Source organism: Capricornis sumatraensis, chromosome 18, assembly GCF_032405125.1.
Source record: "Capricornis sumatraensis isolate serow.1 chromosome 18, serow.2, whole genome shotgun sequence".
NCBI lineage: Eukaryota > Metazoa > Chordata > Mammalia > Artiodactyla > Bovidae > Capricornis > Capricornis sumatraensis.
Genome location: NC_091086.1, coordinates 20,787,412 through 20,810,066, shown reverse-complemented (window position 1 = coordinate 20,810,066; position 22,655 = coordinate 20,787,412). Strand labels below are relative to the sequence as shown.

The 22,655-nt window shown below is 35.8% G+C and overlaps 1 protein-coding gene across 1 annotated transcript in view; it reads right to left on the bottom strand.

The window, feature by feature from the left end:
- Window positions 1-421: 421 nt before the first annotated feature.
- TRIM23 (tripartite motif containing 23) overlaps window positions 422-22,655 on the bottom strand; it is a 34,267-nt gene continuing 12,033 nt past the window's right edge. Inside the window, exons 4-11 of the mRNA XM_068990486.1 lie at window positions 20,925-21,203; window positions 20,183-20,365; window positions 17,120-17,335; window positions 13,144-13,278; window positions 8,611-8,740; window positions 7,996-8,106; window positions 6,005-6,129; window positions 422-2,616 (exon numbers count right to left, since the gene is read on the bottom strand). Coding sequence (XP_068846587.1) covers window positions 2,437-2,616; window positions 6,005-6,129; window positions 7,996-8,106; window positions 8,611-8,740; window positions 13,144-13,278; window positions 17,120-17,335; window positions 20,183-20,365; window positions 20,925-21,203 — 1,359 coding nt within the window. The 3' untranslated portion in view covers window positions 422-2,436. The remainder of the gene's footprint in view (window positions 2,617-6,004; window positions 6,130-7,995; window positions 8,107-8,610; window positions 8,741-13,143; window positions 13,279-17,119; window positions 17,336-20,182; window positions 20,366-20,924; window positions 21,204-22,655) is intronic.

Genomic DNA, 22,655 nt, shown 5'->3' with positions numbered 1-22,655 from the left:
TCAAGAATTTTTAGAAAGATGATAGGATTTCTTTAAAGTGATCTTAACATTTTATTGCTATCCATACTGATGATTTGTATAATGTAAATAATGGCTTGTGGTGATTATAAAGCATTCCAGAATTATAGACCAAGACTATACACTTGAAAAACCTGCTTGACATAAACTATACAATAGTATTTAGCTTAATACAGAAATTCAGTGCCAGGAGGCAAATCCAAATAGACTGTATTTAAAACCTCTGAAGTTTGACATCTCCCAGAGGGAACTAGCGCAGTCTTGCTAATAATTAGTGAAAGTACAACCAGAGATAAAAATAAGAGCCTGAAAAAACTTCTTGAAAAAATAATAAATACTACTACTAGATACATTATAATCAGGTCTAAGCACAATTTTTAAATTGTGTTGTAGAAATATGCTAGGAATGTGATTTAAAAGTCAAGCAAAACAGGTAAAATAAATTTACAGAAGAAAGCAAGTTTTCACATTAGTGTTAGACTGTTTTTGAATTACCTAGTAGACAAAACAGTTCAAGGGATCACAGGCAAATGTAACACTTTTATTTTTCACAGTTACTGCAATCAAATATTAATTTAATTCAGAAGTATTATATGCACAAACTACACTTGTAACAGCATGACCTTTTACTTGAAAAATAAAGGATGAAATATTACATTTACTTATTTACACACTGCCCATAACTGACAGACTTTTAATGCTTTGTTTTCTAAAAGTTTTGTTGTTTTTAAACAAATTATATTTGAAGAGACTGAACCAAAACAGTGCTACCCAGAAGTCACATCTTGTCATCAGCCATCATAAGGATTTAACTTCATCCTAAAGTATGTGCTCAGTCATGCCTGACTCTTTGTGACCCCATGGACAGTAGCCCACCAGGCTCCTCTGTCCATGGGATTCTCCAGGCAAGAACACTGGAGTGGGCTGCCATTCCCATCTCCAGGGGATCTTCCCAACCCAGGGACTGAACCCGTGTCTCCTACGATGGCATGTAGATTCTTTATGAAAGAGCCCCCTGGGAAGCACTTTATCTAAAGTATACAGAGCATTTAAAAAAAAAAAAAAACCTATAACACGAAATCTAGGTATTTTTAAATATAAAATTAGACTGCCATAATAAGGGAGTTTCCTTAAAAAATGAAAAACAGTAAAGAGTGCACACTTTAATTTTTTTACTCACAACCGTGTAATAAATGTGCTATGAATTTTTTACACATTTCTTCTTTTCCTTTCGTAGACATGTTTCTCTCAAAAAACCTCTTAAGGCCTTGTCATGAAAATCCTTGATCACATTTTATTGTTTAAATAAATGCACTTATTTTGGGAAAACATTTTAAGGTAATCATTTCTACTGCTTAAATAACTTCTCTTGAGGTAGAGGTAATTTCTACTTAGATCTCTACCTTTTAGGTAAGACCAACACTGGCTTCTGTGTGTAACTAACTACATTTTACCTATAGTCATTCTCAAAGATGCAATATTACTTTTAAAAAACATAATACTAGGTACTTTATATTGAAAAATAGAAGGACGAATTTAGAACTCTGACCTTGGAAATAATATGTCCAGGTTCAGCTCTGCAAATCAGTCTTTTCACAAGTGAAGATCAACTAGAATATAACTGACTTTCACAGTTTTTTATTAATTGTTCTTCAGTGTAGTACTAATCTGATATCAGGCCTAGTAGGATTACATTTCATTCTAACTCATTGGGTTTTATACAAAAGGCTTTAAGAGAGCTTTAATAAAATACTGTATAAAATATTAATCTTCTATAGCTTATAGTTCTTAGCATTAAAGATGTTCTGTTATACTGAACATTAAAGTAATCCTATTACCCAAAGATGCAGTTTGGATTTTATTTCATTAAGTCATTGCCTTTCTTGCTACTGAACACTGCCAAAATCCAGTGAAAAGGCAAGTTAAGAAGCCATGCTTCATTTGCCTCATACAGAGGTTCAACAGAACCTCTGGTTCACTAGACACTTGGTTGGCTATTCTTCCTTGAGTGAATAAACCTTCACCTGCTCTTTCACTGTGACTACTTACTTCCCAATGCTGGATTGAATACTAATGGATCCCAGTTTTTCATAACAGTAGTACCAACAGTAAGTAGAACGTGCATGTGTGTGTGCTAAATAATCTGTGTGTACACGTGTAATCTGAAAAACTTAACAAATGTATGTTTAAAAAAAATGTATACCCAGTAAATCCGTTTAATCCAATTTAATCTGCTCAATCAGCTATTTAAATTTTACTAGTTTTTAAAAGTAATATTGTACTGAATTCCCAATCCAAGATTCCTTTTATATTAATATATACATTGTAAATTAACTTTCAGATGTAGAACTTCTTACATCATATTATGTGCAAAATAACTCTTAACCACAAAACTTTAAACAACTGCTACATTTAAAATCAGGCAACGTCCAACACTCCAGCAGCCACAAGATGGCGTGAGAGCCAGTCCAATCCTTCATACAGTCCCATACCACTTCGAGCATCACAGCCCTGAATATACCAGCTTCGGCCACAGCACAATTTATGGAGACTAAGAAGCTCAGTGATTTCTTCTACTGACAGAGCTCCAGCAACATCCTAAAAGATATATACACATTAAAAAAATTTTTCATAAGTCTATGAAAATTAGCATTTTTGTAATTATTGCTATATACAATTCTGCTGGTATCATTTGAAAGTGAAAGTGAAGTCGCTCAGTCATGTCCAACTCTTTGCAACCCCATGGACAGAGAAGCCATGGGATTTTCTAGGCAAGAGTACTGGAGTGGGTTGCCATTTCCTTCTCCAGGGAATCTTCCCCACCCAGGGATCAAACCCAGGTCTCCCGCATTGTAGACAGATGCTTTACCATCTGAGCCACCAGGGAAGTCCCTGGTATCATTTTAACAGAAGCCTAAATTCAACTTTCAATAATCATTCAGAGATTAATGAGAATAGAAAAAGAATTGTTTTGGTTAACAGTTTGTAAGAACAGTCTTTAAAAAAAAAATATTTGGCTGCATCAGTTCATAGGATAGTCATTGTGTCGTGTGGAATCCTTCGTTGTAGCACATGGACTCTAGTTCTGGCACACAGTTTTAGCTGCTCCACAGCATGGGGGATCTTAGTTCCCCAACCAGGGATCGAACCAGCATCCCCTGCACTGCGAGCCAGATTCTTAACCACTGGACCACCAGGCAATAGTCTTGCAATGAAATCAATGAAGGCTCTGCCCCCTGAATAAAAAATACTGCCCATCTCACTATAAGGCATCTACTTAAAAGGAAATTAATACACATGTATCATAAGAAATGGCTCTTACGTAGGGTTTATAAAGAGTTTATTAAACTCGCCCAAGGAATTCTCTGACAGTCCAGTGGTTAGGACTCAATGCTTTCACTGCCGGGGACCCAGGTTCAGTCCCTAGTCAGGGAACTAAGATCCTGCAAGCTGTGCAGCAAGGCCAACAACAACAAAAAACTCTCCAAACAGCACTGAATACCCTTCTTCCCAGAAGCAACCAACAGTAACAATTGCTTTCATATTTTTCCAGAAAACTTCCACGCACACTCATGTAAATGAACAGTACACACCCTAGGTTTTTTTTAAAACACCTATATTGAAAAATAAAGATACATTTCCATTATCAGAACAAGCAGAAAAAACTTTCCACCAGTATTTTTAACTTCTATATTGCATTCCACTGTAGGTGTAACATCAGAGAGGGCAATGGCACCCCACTTCAGTACTCTTGCCTGGAAAATCCCATGGACGGAGGAGCCTGGTAGGCTGCAGTCCATGGGATCGCTAAGAGTCGGGCACGACCGAGGGAATTCACTTTCACTTTTCACTTTCATGCATTGGAGAAGGAAATGGCAACCCACTCCAGTTTCTTGCCTGGAGAATCCCAGGGACGGCGGAGCCTGGTGGGCTGCCGTCTATGGGGTTGCACAGAGTCGGACATGACTGAAGCGACTTAGTAGCAGCAGCAGCAACAGGTGTAACATAATTTTCTTAACCAGTCTTATACTGAATATTTAAATTGAAAATATGTGCTTATGTGCTATTATATATACATACACATGGATGTAAACATATTTTTAAATACATACACTTGCAAAATTATCTCTAAGACAACCTTAGGATAACTGTCTTCAGAATACATTACTAGAGATTTACAGGGTAAAAGGGTATATGCATCGAAACCTTTGACAAAGTACTGCCATATTGCCCTCCAAGAAAATGTCTCACATTAATAACCACACCAGCAGTGTATCCTGCCTAGGATTATCAAACACTTTCATCTTTAACAAGATGATAAGTGGAAAATGGTATTTCACTCTGCCTTATTTGCATATCTTTAATCATAATGTGAAGTGTATCAACTCTTAATAGCTTGCGTTTTTTTCAAATTAAGGGGAAAATCCTTACTGTCTATCCAACTCTTCCTTCTTATGACATCTAAGCCACTTTATTGCACTAAAAAAAAAGCATTCTTATCCTCCTAGAAGCTGTCTCAAAATCTAAGAATCTTCAGCTGCCATGGTTCAAAAGTATCAGTTCTTCAGCGCCCAGCATTCTTTATGGTCCAGCTCTCACATCTGTACATGACTACTGAAAAAATCATAGCTTTGACTATATGGACCTTTGTTAGGAAAGTGCTATCCCTGCTTTTTAATAAGTCATCTAGGTTTGTCATAGCTTTTCTTCCAAGAAGCAAGCATCTTTTAATTTTGTGGCTGGAGTTATTGTCCGCAGTAATTCTGGAGCCCAAGAAAATAAAATTTGTCACTGTTTGCACTTTTTCCCTATTTGCCATGAAGTGATGATCTTAGTTTTTTGAATGTTGAGTTTTAAACCAGCTTTTTCACTCTTCTCTTTCACCCTCATCAAAAGCTCTTTAGTTCCTCTTTGCTTTCTGCCATTACAGTGGTGTCATCTGCATATCTGCTATTGTGTATCTGAGGTTGTTGATATTTCTCCCATCAATCTTGATTCCAGTCTGTGAGTCATCCAGCCTGGCATTTCGCATGATGTGACAACATACAGCTTGGCGTACTCCTTTCCCAATCTGGAACCAGTCTGTTGTTCCATGTCTGGTTCTAACTGTTGCTTCTTGTCCTGATACAGGTTTCTCAGGAGACAAGTAAGGTGGTCTGGTATTCCCAGCTCTTTAAGAATTTTCACAGTTTGCTATGGTTCACACAGCAAAGGCTTTAGCATAGTCAGTGAAGCTGAAGTAGATATTTTTCTGGAATTCTTTTCCTTTTTCTCTATGATCCAATGGATATTGGCAATTTGATCTCTGGTTCCTCTGCCTTTTCTAAATCCTACTTGTACATGTGGAAGTTCTCGATTTACATACTGTTGAAGCCTGGCCTGAAGGATTTTGAGCATTACCTTGCTAGCATGTGAAATGAGTACAACCATACAGTAGTTTGAACATTCTTTGGCATAACCTTTTTTGGGACTGGAATGAAAACTGACCTTTCCAGTCCTGTGGCCACTGCTGAATTTTTCAAATTTGCTGGCATATTGGTCTCCATGATGCTCTCTAAAAATACTCATGTTTTTATTTTTTCTGTCTGTAGTGTTCTTTCCTTCACATACTAACTCAAAGTATTATCTATAATTTCAATTCAAATCCTACTTTTTATAAATCTTAGAAAATACAACCTTTAGAACTACTCTATAATTTTCCATAATACTTTATATTAATATTACTGAAGTCACTTAGCAGTCTTATTAATCTGCACTTAGCAGTATTAGAAATAAACACTTAACATGCAAACCTAAATACATACGAGTTTCTACCTTATTTCTTTCTGTATACTCCAAGGTACCAAGTATGGCACCTTCCATATAGACTGCATTCAAAATACAGTGCAGAAACTTTATATCTACTGAGTTATTTCTCTCAAAATCTTAACAGTTACCTTATAATGTGGAATGCTAAAATAAATATTCTGAAATACAAATGTATTACCTGTTTGTTAGCAAAAATCAGGAGTAAAGCATCTCGGAGTTCTTTTTCTGTTAACAACTTTGCGAGTTCACTGTGTGCTTCACTAACTCTGTCTCTATGACTGCTATCAACAACAAATACAACAGCTATCAAAAAAAGACAAAAATATTCATTTAGTCATTTGTTTAATTTCAGTAAGTGGGCTCAATATTCTAATGTTATATTATGGTGAGTCTACCATCATTATTTTCACAGGAAGGCTGCCTGTTATAGGAGCATCTAGCAATAATTAATGATATGATCTCAAGCAGTTCACCTAACTTTTGGTCTATTATTTTGCCATCTATAACAGGATTTACAACATTTGCACTACCAAACACATATTGCCTTGCATACAATTTAATATTTTTCTCTTAATGAATGAAAATGTACCTCTCATGATCTACCTACTGATGCTACTTCTTTGATTACTTTGATCACTCTACTTCCTTTACCAAAAGATAGTCTTTTAAAAATAAATAAGTTACTAACTTTATCTCTCCAAGGTATTCTCTTTAGGTGCCTAGCACAGCACTTTCCATAACTTTACTCAAAATACACAGCAGAAACTTCATGAGTTCAGTTCAGTTCAGTTCAGTTCAGTCGCTCAGTCGTGTCCGACTCTTTGCGACCCCATGAATCGCAGCACGCCAGGCCTCCCTGTCCATCACCAGCTCCTGGAGTTCACTCAGACTCACGTCCATCGAGTCCGTGATGCCATCCAGCCATCCCATCCTCGGTCGTCCCCTTCTCCTACTGCCCCCAATCCCTCCCAGCATCAGAGTCTTTTCCAGTGAGTCAACTCCTTTCCAGCTATCTAATGGCAGCTAAACATCCTAGGCTTTCAACCATTCCTCATGTTCAAAATTCCATTTCTTCCCCTTAATCACTGGCTCATACTAACCTAATATCAAAAATTTCAAAGTAAAAATTATCTAGTCTTTCTTCTAGGTGGAAAACAGCTTGATATATGGAACAGAGAGTATGAACATAAGCTTTATGCTGGGGTACAGGAGGCAAAATGTACAATTCATTTATGTCAATAAATGCTAAGTGGAATGTATGTCACATAACAGTTTGGTTAAAATCAAACCACTATGGGTTCTTCTGCTAATGATAACTAATTGTGAATGGAAATAAAGGAGTGGAGCTATTGAGAGGTTATAATGGGATAAATGTTGAGTTGAATTGAATTGAACAGAGCAACAGAACTATACACCACAGATTCTACCCTATACCACAGTATTGCCAATGATTATACTCATATGATGGAGAAGGCAATGGCAACCCACTCCAGTACTCTTGCCTGGAAAACCCCATGGGCAGAGGAGCCTGGTAGGCTGCAGTCCATGGGGTTGCTACAAGTCGGACACAGCTGAGCGACTTGACTTTCACTTTTCACTTTCATGCACTGGAGAAGGCAATGGCAACCTACTCCAGTACTCTTGCCTGGAAAACCCCATGGGCAGAGGAGCCTAGCAGGCTGCAGTCCATGGGGTCGCTACAAGTCAGACATGACTAAGCGACTTCACTTTCACTTTTCACTTTCCTGCATTGGAGAAGGAAATGGCAACCCACTCCAGTGTTCTTGCCTAGAGAGCCTGGTGGGCTGCCGTCTATGGGGTCGCAGAGTCGGACATGACTGAAGCGACTTAGCAGCAGCAGCATACTCATATGAACACTAATAATACTCTGTGTTAAGAATACCAAGAGGAAAGTACCCTTAATTGCTTACATGTATAAGATAAATATTATGTTAAGTTATGGTTTTTCATGAAATATACCAGAGTACATATCTCAGTCTATCTAGCTTAATTTTCTTAATAGTGTTGGGCGTGCTACCAATATGTAATAGTATGGTCATGTATTTAATCAACTCTAAAATATCAGCTTTATTAGCTAAATCAATGCACTGATAACTGGACTGACATTCTAAAAATTTGAAAAATTAAGATGTAATTTTACACTCTTACCTTGAGTATTAAGGTAATAATGTTTCCACAATGGTCTTAATTTGTGTTTTCCACCTACATCCCAAATGGTGAACTTTAGATTTTTATATTCTACAGTTTCCACATTAAAACCTGTTTAAAAAAAAAAAAACTTACTTTAATACTGACTTATGAGTGACACACCAAAAACCGGCAACCCCAATTGTAACTGTGACTTACAAATCATCTTCATACAGCACTATCTAACCAACTCCACTTGTAATAAACATACATGGGGGAAATGTATACCTTTAACCAGGGTTAGCCCTCTAATCCGACAGAGTCCTTAAGACCTTGACAGCTGAGTACCAGCTCTGCAACACTACCACCTCCTCATCCCTAATTTTCAGCCAGAATCATCAATATTTTATTCCTTCCAACTGTCCCACCAATATTTTGTTCTTTCTTACTATCCCTCCTCAATCCACATTTCAATCCCACAGTCACTGAACCTTGCATTTTTCCTCTGAAATGCCGATGTCTTACAGACAATCTCCACATCAAGTGGGCATAAAGTAAGGCCCTGAGAACTCATCTGTAAGTTAGGGTTTTTTTCTATAAAATATTCATTAAGGTAAAAGCAATACGCATACTTACCAATTGTTGGAATAGGCTGCATGAACTCATCCTGTTTTAATTTAAACAAAATAGTAGTTTTTCCAGCACCATCTAATCCTAATGTAACAACTCGAATTTCCATTTTGGGTCCAATGTGAACTCTATTGTCCTATAATTTTTAAAAAAATAAATCTTTTTATTTTGATACAGAGTTCAAAGTACTAGCACTTACACTTTTATTTATAAAATACCTTTGTTAATTATTTTGTCTCCTACTCATTCCTCAATCCATTAAAATCAGTTCTATTCCCATATTAAAATACCCTGATTCTGATATTTACAAAGAGGAAATGTTTCCTCACTGCTTTGTTAAATCTTGGCTTAGTAAAACTTTCTACATACTATGTAAGCTAAAAAATGCAAACACACACACACACACACACACACACACACCTATTTTTCCCAGATTTTCTAGCTCAACTGAATCTTCTTTAAATAAGATTTTTCATGCTGTGCTAAATATATTAATTAAAAATAAAAAGTGATGCTTACTTCCTATAAATATTCACTGTTAACAATTTCACATGTATCCCTCCAGACATCTTCCTGTGCATCATACACTGGTTGACATACACAAAGCAGACACACTTTAAAAAAAAAAAAATACACACTGCAACTAACTTTTTACACTCAATAGTACCTTTCGGAATCCTTTCATTTCAAACATATAAAACTACTTTTTTTCTTTCAATTGCTTTATTATATTCCATTTACCACTTGACCAATCCCCATTGACAAATATTTGATCTCTCTGATTTTTTTATATTATAAGTAATACTGCAATGAACATTCTTGTTCAATTTCTAGCTGCCTGACTACTCTGCCTCACCTCGACCATGTATAAAATGGGCATTAAAAATAGACTAAAGTCCTAGAGGGGCAGGATGGGGTAGCGATGTGGAAAGGAAGTTCAAGAGGGAGGGGACACACGCATACCTATGAGTGATTCACGTTGATATATGGAAGAAACCAACACAATACTGCAAAGCAATTAGCCTTCAACTAATTTTTTTAAATAGACCAAACTTACATAGGATTTTTGTAAGAATTAATTTTTTAAAAGATGGGTAATTTGGACTCACGGAGTTGGGAGAAAAAAAAACAATGCAGAAAAGTGAAAAGACCCTAAGAGACACATCGGACTGGGAGTCCCAGAAGGAGAATACAGAAATAAAGGGGCAAAGAGATCTTACTTGAAGATATAATGGCTGAAAACTTCCTAATCTGAGGAAAGAAATGGATATAAAAATCCTACCTCAATGCATTCAAACTATGATAAATGCAAAGAGACCCACATTAAGATATATTATAACCCAACTGTCAAAATTCAAAAACAGATAATCTTGAAAGCAACAAGAAAAAATGACTAATCACAGAAAGGGATCTTCCATAAGACTATCAACAAATTTCTCAGCAAAAACACACTGCAGACCAGAAGGAATGGGATGATATAGTCAAAGTGCTAAAAGAAAAAGGCTTCAACCAGGAATTCTATATATAGCAAAACTGTCCTTCAAAAATTATGGGAAAAAAGATTTTCCTAGAAAAACAAAGCTAATGAAGTCAGGATCACTAGACCTGTTCAATAAGAAAAGCTAAAGGAGTCCTTCAAACTGAAATGAAAGGTTGTCAGCAATACGAAGTCATATGAAAATCCAAAATGGTAACAGTAACTACAGGGACAAATAGTAACCTGCATTATTATAATTTGGGTGAATAAATTTAATTCTTCATGGAAATGAAATAACAAACATATTAAAAGAAACTATAAGCCTGTGCTAATAAGTGTACAGTATATAAAGATATAATTTGTGACATCAATAATATAAAGTACAGGGGGTGGAGCTCTGGAGAAATAGAATTTTTCTATGCAATTGAAGTTAGATTGTTATCAATTTAAAACAGAATGTTACAACTAAGATATTTTATGTAATTGTAAAGGTAACCTCAAACACACACACAAAAATCCATAGAATATAAACAAAAGGAAATGAGAAGGAACTCAAACCATGACATTAAAAAAAAATCAATAAAACACAAAAGGCAATGAAAGAGGAAAGGTAAAACAAAAAAAAGTATCAAGTTAGGCAGAAAATAAACAAAATGACAACAGTAAGGGTTTACCTAACAATAATTAAATATAAATAGACTTCACTCTCCACTCAAAAGACATACTGTGACCTAGTGTGAAAAACCAAGATCTAAAAATATGCTGTTTACAAAAGAGACTCACTTTATATCTAAGGAAACACACGTTTGAAAGTGAAAGGATGGTAAAAATGCTAATCTCTTTGGGATGCAAATCACACCCAAAAGAAAGCAGGGCTGGCTATCCTAAAATCAGACAAAATAGATTTTTAAGTCAGAAACTGTTATAAGAGACAAGTTCATTATATAATGGAAAAATGGAAGGGTTATAAAGAATATATAATAATTCTAAATATCTGGATTATAAATAAATAGAGTAAAGCCCTAAACATAAGAACCAAAGCTATAAAAATTGTAGAACAGCAGAAAAGCTCCTGACACTGGATTTAGCAGTGATTTTCTTGGATATGACATAAAAAACAATCAACAGAAGCAAAAATAGATAAACGGGACTAGATCAATATTAAAAGCTTTTGTGAATCAGAGGACACAATCAATAGAGTGAAGAAGAAAACTACAGAATGGGAGAAGACACTTGCAAATCATGTATCTGATAATGGATTCATATACGGAATATATAAAGAACTCCTACAACTCAACAACAAAAGTCAGATAGAAACAGAAAAATAGGCAAAAGGACTTGTAAAAAATTCTCCACAGAACTGACCAAGGAGCATATGAAAAGATGCTTAACATCACTGATCATCAGAGAAATGCAAATCAATACCACAATAATATCACTTTACACCAATCAGGATGGCTACTATCAAAAACAAAAACAAAACAAACAGAAAAGAATAAGTGACAATGTGGAGAAACTGGAATCCTCATGCACTTTTGGTAGGATTTATATCACATGATGCAACACTAAGCAAAGAGTATGACATTTCCTCAGAAAACTAAAAACAGAACTACTATATGAACCATTAGTCCCATTTCTGGTATTTATCCAAAAGAATTGGAAACAAAGCCTGAAAGAGATGTCTATACAATCATGTTCACAGCAGCACTATTCACAATAACCAAGAGGTAAATTAACCCAAATATCCACCAATAGATGAATGCATACACAAAATGTGGCATACACAATGAAATATTATTTAGACTTAAAAGAATATTCTGTCACATACTACAACACAGGTGAACTCTGAGGACATAATACTAAGTGAAATAAACCCAGTCACAAAAAGACAAACATTATCCACGTATACACTCAATTTAGAGTAGTCAAATTTAATGAAACAGAAAGTAGAACAGTGAATACCAGGAAATGAGGAGAAGCAGGGAATAGGGGAGCGGTCGTTTATAAGGTATAGTTTCCATTTTTGAAGATGAAAGATTTCTGAAAATGTTTCACACAATGTGAATATACTTAACAATACTGAACTATACACTTAAAAAACGATTAAGATGGTAAAAAATTTTGTGTTTACCAGAATAAAAAAATGTACATACTCACAATCAAGTACCTTGTAGGTGTAAAAGGGAATGGAAAAGGTCACATATACTGCTAAGGAGTGACCTCTAGGATGTATCCTCAAGTTAAAATGCAAGGTGGAGGAGTACAGTACTCTACCTTTAAATGGGTGGAGAGTACAGGCAAACATATTTCTCTATTTTTTTAAATGATGAATAAAACTAAGAAAACTAAGAAAACTAAGAAAAATGCTATTCTTCTCCATAGTTTTGTATGGAGAAGGGAAGAAAAGGATGGAGGGGTCAAATTTAAGTTAGACTTCACTGAATGCACTTTGCTTTGCAGATATGACTCTGGACCATGTGAATGCTTCACAGTAATTATAAAACAAGATTAAAAACAATTTTAAAGCCACTCAAAAATAGCAAAATGAAACACATGTACCTTTTTAAATTAGGGGGAATCCACTTGAAAAGAGACCAAAACATATCAAAAAATGCGAAATACGGTCTCAGACCTAAAAAAATTTATTTAACAATCTAGGAAATCTGAATACTAATTCGATAATGGGTAATATTAAAGATGTATTTAATTTCTTAGGTGTGGTGATGGTATTTTGATCATGTTTTAAAAATGATGTTGGGATGAAATATGTTGAGATTTGTTTCAAAATAACCTGGGAGATTATAGGTAGAAAGAGACTGGGAGAAGTGTAGGTGAAATAAAAAGTTTGTAACTGTTCAAGTAGGTGGTGATGAGTATAGGAAGATTCATTACACCACCTTCTATTTTCCACTGATAAAGTTTTCTTTTTTAATCCTATGGTTCATTAATTTCTTAGTTGTCTATTCAAGCTAATTACCAAGGAAGGTAAAACAATTATGATTTAATTGTGAACAATTATGTGTTCAAAAACACACCTAAAAATGAAGTACAGAATGCATTACCTTTGTAAAAGTGACAGGGATGCTGGCATCCAACTGAATGTGATCTGCAATTTCTGTAAACTGCTGCTGCTGCTTTTGCAATGCTTCCAGTAACCTTGTAATTTCTTGTTTTGCCAAAACAACTCTACAATCATCCTAGAAAGGAGAAGATATTTCTTACAAACCTTTTAAAGAAACCAGGAAAAGCAATATCACTAAAACTCAAGAAAAGCTCATTTAACATTATAGTATTCAAAGTTAGCTGCTGAAGATTCAATGCTTTTGAATTGTGGTGCTGGAGGAGAAGACTCTTTACAGTCCCTTGGACTGAAAGCAGATCAAACCAGTCAATCCTAAATGAAATCAACTATGAATATTCACTGAAAGGACTCATGCTGAAGCTGAAGCTCCAATATTTTGGCCACCTGATATGAAGAGTTAACTCACAGGAAAAGGCCCTGATGCTGGGAAAGACTGAATGCAGAAGGAGAAGAGGACAGCAGAGGATGAGATGGTTAGACAGCAGCACTGACTCAACAGACACGAATTTGAGCAAACTCTCGAAGACAGTGGAGGACAGAGAATCTTGGCATGTTATAATCCATGGAGTCACCAGAGTTGGACATTCAACAACAACAAAGTTAACTTATGTGTAAATCTGACTAAGATAACAACAGTCAGACATTAATAAATAATTTAAGAGACCATCAACATATGAACAGGTAAATAATTTTATATTCACAAATGTAACACTATCACAATAAAAATGAACTACAATTACATTTTGACAAAATGAATTTCACATGAAATAAGAGTAGAAATGACATGAAGAGTTCTTATTGTATGATTCCCACTTTTATTAATTATTCAAAATAGACAAAAACAAAGTATACATTAGAAATCAGGATAGTGGTTCATCCTTAGGAGGAAAGGCAGGTAGTTACTAGAAGAGAGTCTGAGGGGCTTCTGGGGTCCTGGTAATGCCATTACTAGATCTGGATGCTGGTTACATAGCAATGTCCAGTCCTAAAATACAGCAAGTTGAATGCATATGCACGTATTTCTATGTGTGTGTATATATATATACACACACATATATATAGTACTCCTATAAAAGTTTTTCAAAATAGTGTAAGATATACACATATCGGTTCCAGAAACAAAGGACTAAAGGTCAAACTGTGATGTCTCGTCTCACTCTAGAGTCCCAGGCTCTTTCCTTCCAGTTGCTCAAATATTATTCCAGAAATATTCTATACATATGCCAATGTATTCTTCATAAGATATAGATTTTCCAACAATACATAAGCTCCATGAAAGAAACAGCATTGTTAGTTTTTGCTCACTGCTGTATATTCACATGAAAAGAAAGAAAGTGAAAGTTGCTCAGTAGTGTCCGACTCTTTGCGACCCCATGGACTACGCAGTCCATGGACTTCTCTAGGCCAGAATACTGGAGTGGGTAGCCTCCCCCTTCTCCAGGGGATCTTCCCAACCCAGGGATCGAACCCAGGTCTCCTGCATTGCAGGTGGATTCTTTACAGCTGAGCCAAGAACAGCTCACTCAAGGGCTTTCCTTGAGTCAAGGGAAGCCCAAGAACATGAGTGGGCAGCCTATCCCTGCGTATAGGTTTCTCAAGAGGCAGGTCAGGTGGTCTGGTATGTTCCCATCTCTTTCAGAATTTTCCACAGTTTATTGTGATCCACAAAGTCAAAGCCTTTGGCATAATGATGCTTACCCTATTTCAAAATGCAATCTGCTATACCTTCACACTTTTTATTTTTCCCTTAGCTCTTATCACTTTTTAACATACTATATAATTTACTTATTAGAAATGGTTATGGCTTATTGTCTGTCTCTTGCTAAGATGCTAATTCCACAAGATTATGGCTTTTGGCCTATTTTGCTTATTGATGTATTCCGTGTACCTAGAATTTACATGGCACATAGCAGGCACACAAAAAAAGTCTGCCTCATAAATAAATCTTAACCAAGCAGCATCATGCCTTGAACTTAGACGATGCATCAATTGTTTTGGAGGGGAGGGATGATTAAATTTTATCCTCAAAATTGGTAATAAATATGTGCTATTCCATCCATTCCTCTGTTCAGGCATCTCTGTGGAAGGAACTTTTAAGACTACTGGCTGAGAATAGGGTTCTGTGGCCATAAATCAGAATAAAACTAATAAGTCCATATGAAGAATGAATCCAAGGCCCCAATTTTATTTGCATTAACACAGTGAGATAATACCATGTCATTAACATTTATCAGTCACTTTGACAAAATGCTTCAGAAACTCCAAAATACTTCTAAATATTTCAGTAGCCATGAGCATACTTTTAAATTAAATAAATATAAAAATACTTTGAAGTAGTCACTTAAGTATGATTTAGGGCATGCTCCATTTCTAATTTTGCTGTGCAGCTTGAGCTGAACTAGTGTTTATTAAGCTCTTACTAACCAGATACAAAGAATTTAGATACAAAGATGCATTCAGCCAGCATTCAAAAGGACAAACGTGAGTAATGTATCACTAGACTCAAATCAGGAGACAAAAACCCCCACAATCATGTGAACAGAAAAACTAATACGAAGAACAGTTAACTAGGTGTAGTTATTAACTAGGCAACTGAAAGTGTAAAAAGAGCTCAGAGGTCTCATGGAGGAAACAACTGTAAGAAATAGCTACCACTCTCAGGGCTGGGGGAATAAAGGAGAGACGCTAGAATTATTAAAACTTAGACACTTAGACACAGGAGGGATCCCATGGAGCTGAAACTCAGATCTCTAAGGAAAGCGGTTTCGTTTGAGCAGTGACATTTAACATGAACCCCAAGCAAACAGGAACCCACAGGAAATCACATCCACCTTTCAGCCTCCCTCTACTGCCCCCTACTGGCAAAGCCTAAAATAACATGGAACCAGCTGTCAGAGCAGGTTTTCAGCGTTCCAATCTCAGCATCACAAAGCAGAGGTCAGAATAGGACTGGAGCAAGAAGACAACTTAATAATTAATGGCAAAAACATCAATTACTACAATTCAATGTGACAAGGACTAAAGGACGCAAGACTGATGCAGTTACAGCCTAGCCTATCAGATTTTTAAGAGAAAAAGCTCTACAATGGTAGAAAGTTTAGCTCTCTAATGATTTGTATCAACACAATCATAAGCAATATATCAAAAAATGAGTGTCTGCAGCATACTAGGATTCTTAGGGCAACAATTAGTCTTAAATTGCATATTTATGAAGGCAGATCCAAAACAGTAATGAGTAAGACTGACATTTTTGTTAGAATAACCTTAAATCTAAATCATTTTAAAAGCATATTATCTTATGGCAAAACCAATACAGTATTGTAAAGTAAAATTAAAAAAATAAATAAATAAAATAAAAGCATATTATCTGCAATATGGGTAACAAATTGCTTATGATACCTCATGCATCAAAAAAAAAAAAACCATGGATTTTCTGTGACATAAAAGTTAAGAACTAATAAATTAGAGCAGAGATGGGTAGTTCATGCTACAGATGCACTACCCACCTCCCCCCACCAAAAACCAATGAACAAAAAAGAGCAAGGAAAAGGAACTTCAAACAACAGTAAAAATTTGAAGAAGGATTTCCAATATTAAAAAAGGGAGACACAAGCCCACCAAGCAGGAAGAATAGTATATATGTTTGGCAAAAAAGGGCTAAAGGACTTGGGATGAATAGAGAATGACAAGAAGTTAAAGAGGTTCTAGAACCTATGGTTTTATGGTGGGGAGGACACAAAAAAGAGAGGGCACTGATATGATTGACTGGAGCAATGCGAGGTTAGAGATCACATCCTAAGCACAGCCCACATTAAAGCCCACAATAACATAGAGTAATAATATAAAACTATTTATTAAATTAATAAAATAACTAGTATGTACTCTGGTAATGATTTGATTAAGCTTACAAATTCTCCTTCCTAAATTATGTCCTAACCATGTTTTAAACCATGTACCTGTTGCAAAGTCTTTTCACAATGGAGACAGGCTGTTGAAACCTGAGATAACAAAATAGTCATATCTTCTTGTTGCTGCCTAAGCCAAATCAATTTTTCTCGAACATGAGCATCAACAACACTTAGAGCCATTTCTTCTTGACGACACAGAGTTTCATGCAGATCAGAAAAATAAGCTCGGACACACGATCGGGCATTCTCTGCAGTACCTGGTACCTTGGGCAATAAAAATAAGTTTTCAACAACTGTAACCTTAAAAAATATTTTTTATGTGAAATAATGAAAATTTCAATACCATCTATCACCTTAAAAATCCCAAAATGTGTATCTCCACACAGGACTTTTCCCCTTAAACACAGCCTTTGGATATCCAACAGTTTAAATGACATTTCAAAAAAACAAGGAATGCCTAACCTACAGTCTCCCTCAACCTCAAACCTAGTTTTCTCCATCTCAATAAACGGCAACTACAACTTCCAGGTTGTTCAAGCTAAAAAAACTGGAGTCACCCTTAACACTTCTCTTTTTTATCTCTCAACTAGTTTCTTACTGAATTCTGCTGACTTCAAAATATCTCTAGAATCTGATCATGCCTCACCATCTCTACTTCTACCAACCTAATCAAAGCCATTATCATTTCTCACTTGATTATTGTAATAGCCTTCTAACTCGGCTCACTAGATCTACCCCTGCTCCCTATAATGTATGCTCCATCCAGAAGCCAGACTGATCATTTTAACTGTTAAGTCAGAATGTTAATTATTACTTTTCTCAAAACACTCCCATGGTTTCCCACACAGAGTAAACGCCAAAGTCCCTTATATGAGATGTTCAATGACAGAATCCCTGAGAAAGAGCCATCTGAGCTGAGACCTGAAGGAGGTAGGAGAGGGAACCACATGAACATTTTGAAGAAGAGCATTCCTGAAATAAAGTAAAGCAAGTGCCTATAAGGCCCTTTCTGACATCAATTCCAGCTATGCTTTCCATTAATCATTCTGTTTTAGCTACACTGAGCTTCCTTGAAGTTTCCTAAGAAAACAAGGCACATTCCAACTGCAGGGCCTCTGAACTTGATCTAGAGTGTTCTTTCCCCAAATATTAGCATGGTTCCCTTTTCTCAGCTCCTTTAGGTCTTTGCTCAATGCCCCTTCTCAGGGAGCCTGTCCTCAAATACCACCTTTTCTGGATTTTTCTCCAAAGCACCTAATAAAATACTTCTGCCATATTTTACTTGTATATTGTCTCTCTTCCCACATTAGAATGCAAACTCTGCATAGGTGGTATTTTTGACTTGTAGAGTGGTGTCTCCTTAGCTAGAATAGTGTTTAGCACTTGAGATATGTTCAATAAATATTTACTGAGGGCATAAATATTTCCACCATAGTACAACAAGGTCCAACGGAATTTTATGTGGTGACATGTTCTATATCTGTGCTGACCAATATGGTAGCCACTAGCTACACACATAGAAAATGTACTTCAAATGTAGCTAGTGAGACTGAGGAAGTAAATTTTGTATTTCTTGGGATTGATAAATAATTTAAACTTAAACAGCCACATGAGGCTACGGGCTACTAGTTTGACAGAGCGTTATTCTAGCCATTATTCCCAATGACTTGGCTTTAATTTTGATTACCAAAAAAACCCACTATACTTTGTCTGTCCCTGTGCTTTATATTCCTGTCTGAAAATATCCCTTTCTTCTCTATGCATGTGTGCTAAGTCGCTCCACTCATGTCCGACTCTTTGTAACCCTATGGACTGTAGCTCTCCAGGTTCTTCTGTCCATGGAGTTCTCCAGGTAAGAATAACGGAGTGGGTTGCCATGCCCTCTTCCAGGGGATCTTCCTGACTCAGGGATTGAGCCCACATCTCTTAAAGACTCCTGCACTGGCAAGCGGGTTCTTTACCACTAGTGCCACCTGGGATGCCCAAACGCTTCTCCTCTATAATTCAATTTTTAAAAGCAACTACCACTACTGCCTAAGTCCCTTCCTTCTCTTCATAGCCAAACTCTTAGAAGTTAGACACACTCACCTCCTAATACCCACTTACTCTTCACCTTACTGGGGGTTAGTTGGGGGGGAGGGGGCAGTATTTCCATTTATTTCACAGATATAACAAATTCAACATCCAAATTAAACTTACCACCTTGGTCTCATCCTCCCCTCTCAAATTCTTCTTCCTCCCCGTTTAGAGCACAACCATCCACCAGGCTGGGCAAGGTGGAAACCTAGGCATCATGCCTGACCCTGCAAGTTACCTATCAATCAATATTATCAATCAATCACTATGACCTACCTATTCTACTTCTTTAACATCTCAAAGCCATGTGCTTCTCTCCATCCTCAATACTGCAGTATTATGGGCCACAAACAATTCTCAAGTAGATAATTTCAGCAACCTCACAAGAGGTCTCCTTGCTTCCAATCTTGTTGTTCCTCCAATTCATTTTTTATATTAAACAGCAACCTTTCTTAATGCAAATCTGATTAAGTTATTCCTATGACAATTCTTCAATGGCTCATCACTGCCTGTGAGATAAAGTCCAAACTCTTTAACATAGCTAACAAGATGTTGCACGATTTGGCCCTTAATTCTCCAGCGTCTTTTCTTACCATCTGCCACCCCAGTACTCAAAGCTTCAACCACAGTGAACTTAGTTAAGTTTCTACAATATGTCCAGGTCTCACTGCCAGGTATTTTAACATATGCTTCCCTCTCTGGAACAACTCTCTCCCATCTCACTCTTCTCCCTGACTAAATTCCTTTAAATCTCAGTTTAGACATCACATCTTCTACAAAGCCTTCCAAGACTTACCTAAGTTAATGCTGTTTATATGCACACTGCCAGGGCATCCTGCATTTCCCCCACAAAGTAAACAGTTACCACACTTGAAACTCTTCCATGATGGATTATAAATTTCCATAAAGACAGAGACTTTTCAAAAAACTTATTTCCACTGACTAGTGCAGTACTGGTACAATGGAATTGCTCAATAAATCCTATAAGGTGAAAAAGTAAGAAGGAAAAAGGGTAAGGAGGAAAAAAATCCATACATGTTCTGTGTGGGCCATTCCAATTCCATCTTCTACTATTTGTTCTCCTCCTTCAATGTGCTGAACGATTCCAACTAATTTTCTGGAATAATCTGAAATTTCCTCAGTGAAGGTCCGTATGCAATGAGCCATATCTAAAATTGATGCTCGGATCTGGTTAGCTTCTGGTTCCAATACTGAATGCTATAAGATGCAACATAATTATAGAAAAGAACTCATAGTATTGACTAATGATATAAAATGCTACTTAACTGGTTCCTATTAATAAAAAAAAGCATTAGCTACAAGTGGGTTTTGTAACATATTTACAAAATCACAGCATGAAGAAATACTAATTTGCCTTCATTCCAAAATTATTGATCCTTCAAAGAAATAATTTAAAATTTGGAATTTCATATACTGCTAAAAAACCAAGAAATCTCTAAAATTTTATCACAAGCATTAGCTCATCAACAGATATATTATCAACACAATCCAGTGCTTTATAAAAACATGCACAGAAAGAAAAGGACTTTTTATTTCCTTTCTGGAAAGCCACTTTCAATAAAGAATGAAGCATGAGGACTCTGAAAATTTTGATAAGTCATTATAAACCTCTCTTTTCCTTTCATGCTACCAAGCTTAACTCATTTATCATTTAGCTCTTCTTCAATTTTTACTTTAGTATAAAGAACCAAGTCAGTGAAAATAAACAGTAGGCTGGTAAAGCAGATAAAGTTATCAACTTTAATTATATTCATACCTTGTGACCTTGGTGTTTTCCATATTCTTTGCAGACACAACACATGAGTGGGCTAGTTTGACAGCCATCTTCCAAGCAAACAAACTCAATGGCATGCACTTGATGCTGAGAGCACATGGTCTTCTCATGCGGTTTATCAGCTAGAGGCACTCTCCTGTGCTTTGCTAGTGTCTTCGTAGAATGAGTAACTTGGGAACACTCTGAGCACAAGTGAGTTGCACATACAGTGCAATATACAGATGCAACATGAGCTTCATCTTCATCACAACGAATGATGCTCTGATAAACAAAAAAGTAATGTATTAAAACTAAACCCCATTATTAAACAGAAACTGACTGAGACCCAGAAAACAAACTTACGGTTACCAAAGGAGATACCAAGGGAGAGGGAGGAGAAGTAAATTACACATTACTATATATAAAATAGGTAAACAACAAGGACCTACTGTACAACACAGGGAACTATACTCAGTATCTTACAACAATTTATAATGGAAAAGAATCTGAAAAAGAATATGTGTGTGTGTGTATAACCAAACCATGTTGATGTATGCTTGAAACTAACATAATATTATAAAGTAACTATACTTTGATTTAAAAAAAAATTTTTTTAACTAAACCCCAATCATTATAACATGCCAAATTTTGAAATATAAAAGCCCATAATCTTTATATATATAAAAATAAACTGATCATTAAATACAAAGGTCATTCACTACTCACGTCTATAGGTAAGTGAAAGCTATTTCCAAAACTGATCATCAATATATGCTATGAATTTGAGGCCAAAAATACAACCATTATTTTAGATTCACTGTCAGTGCAAAGGTATCTACTGCAAAATCCCCTCACTTTATACACAAGAAACGAACAATAGAGGATAGAAGTCTGTGTTTTTTAAGACTGAAAGAACTGATAGTAAATACTTCCCTCCTGCTTTAAATATACTTGTCAGCATAATGTATAGAAAAAGAGAAGCACAAATTTTATTACTTAGATAACCAAGTGAAGCTTTTAAAAAGATGCTTGGACTCCAACCTGAGAAATACCCATTGCTCATTAGGTGTAGATGAAGTCCAGGCTGTGTATTTTTTCTAAAACTCCATAGTTGAGTCCACTGCACTATCCTGGTTGAAAATCATTAAATTTAAGAAAAAAATAAAATAAAATAAAAATGTTACATGTAACCTTATAAATGTTTATTATTTTTATGAATTAGTTAAAAAGCATTCTGAGTTGTCAATTTTACATGTCAGATAATCAAGAATGCTTCAAAAACTTTTTCTAAATACTAAAAGGCCATAACTGGAAAGGGAAAGATTTGGTATAAATTTCTGTAGAAATAAAAATTAGAAAATATATCAATGGTATCATTCAGTATCACAGTAAATAAAAAATGAACCCAAAGTTAAACAACTTTGCTTACAACTATGAAAAATGCCTATGTATAAAATTAAAAAGTCATGTCTTCTGCTTTCTAGAGCTGACAAATTTGTAAGATCAACGTTAGATAATCCTCAATGTCTTTCAAAATAAAGGTAAAAGATAAATCATGGGAAAGAACTGCAAAATTTTTAGAAAACAGTGCTTCAGTTTGAGATTACTTTCATTGATTCACTTCATATAGGAAATCATGGTCTAATAAAAGAGAAGTAAAAAGTCAATCTGACATTTTCCTTGATACTAAACATGTGGTTTTCAAGGTGTTCATTAAAATTATTAACTATTTAC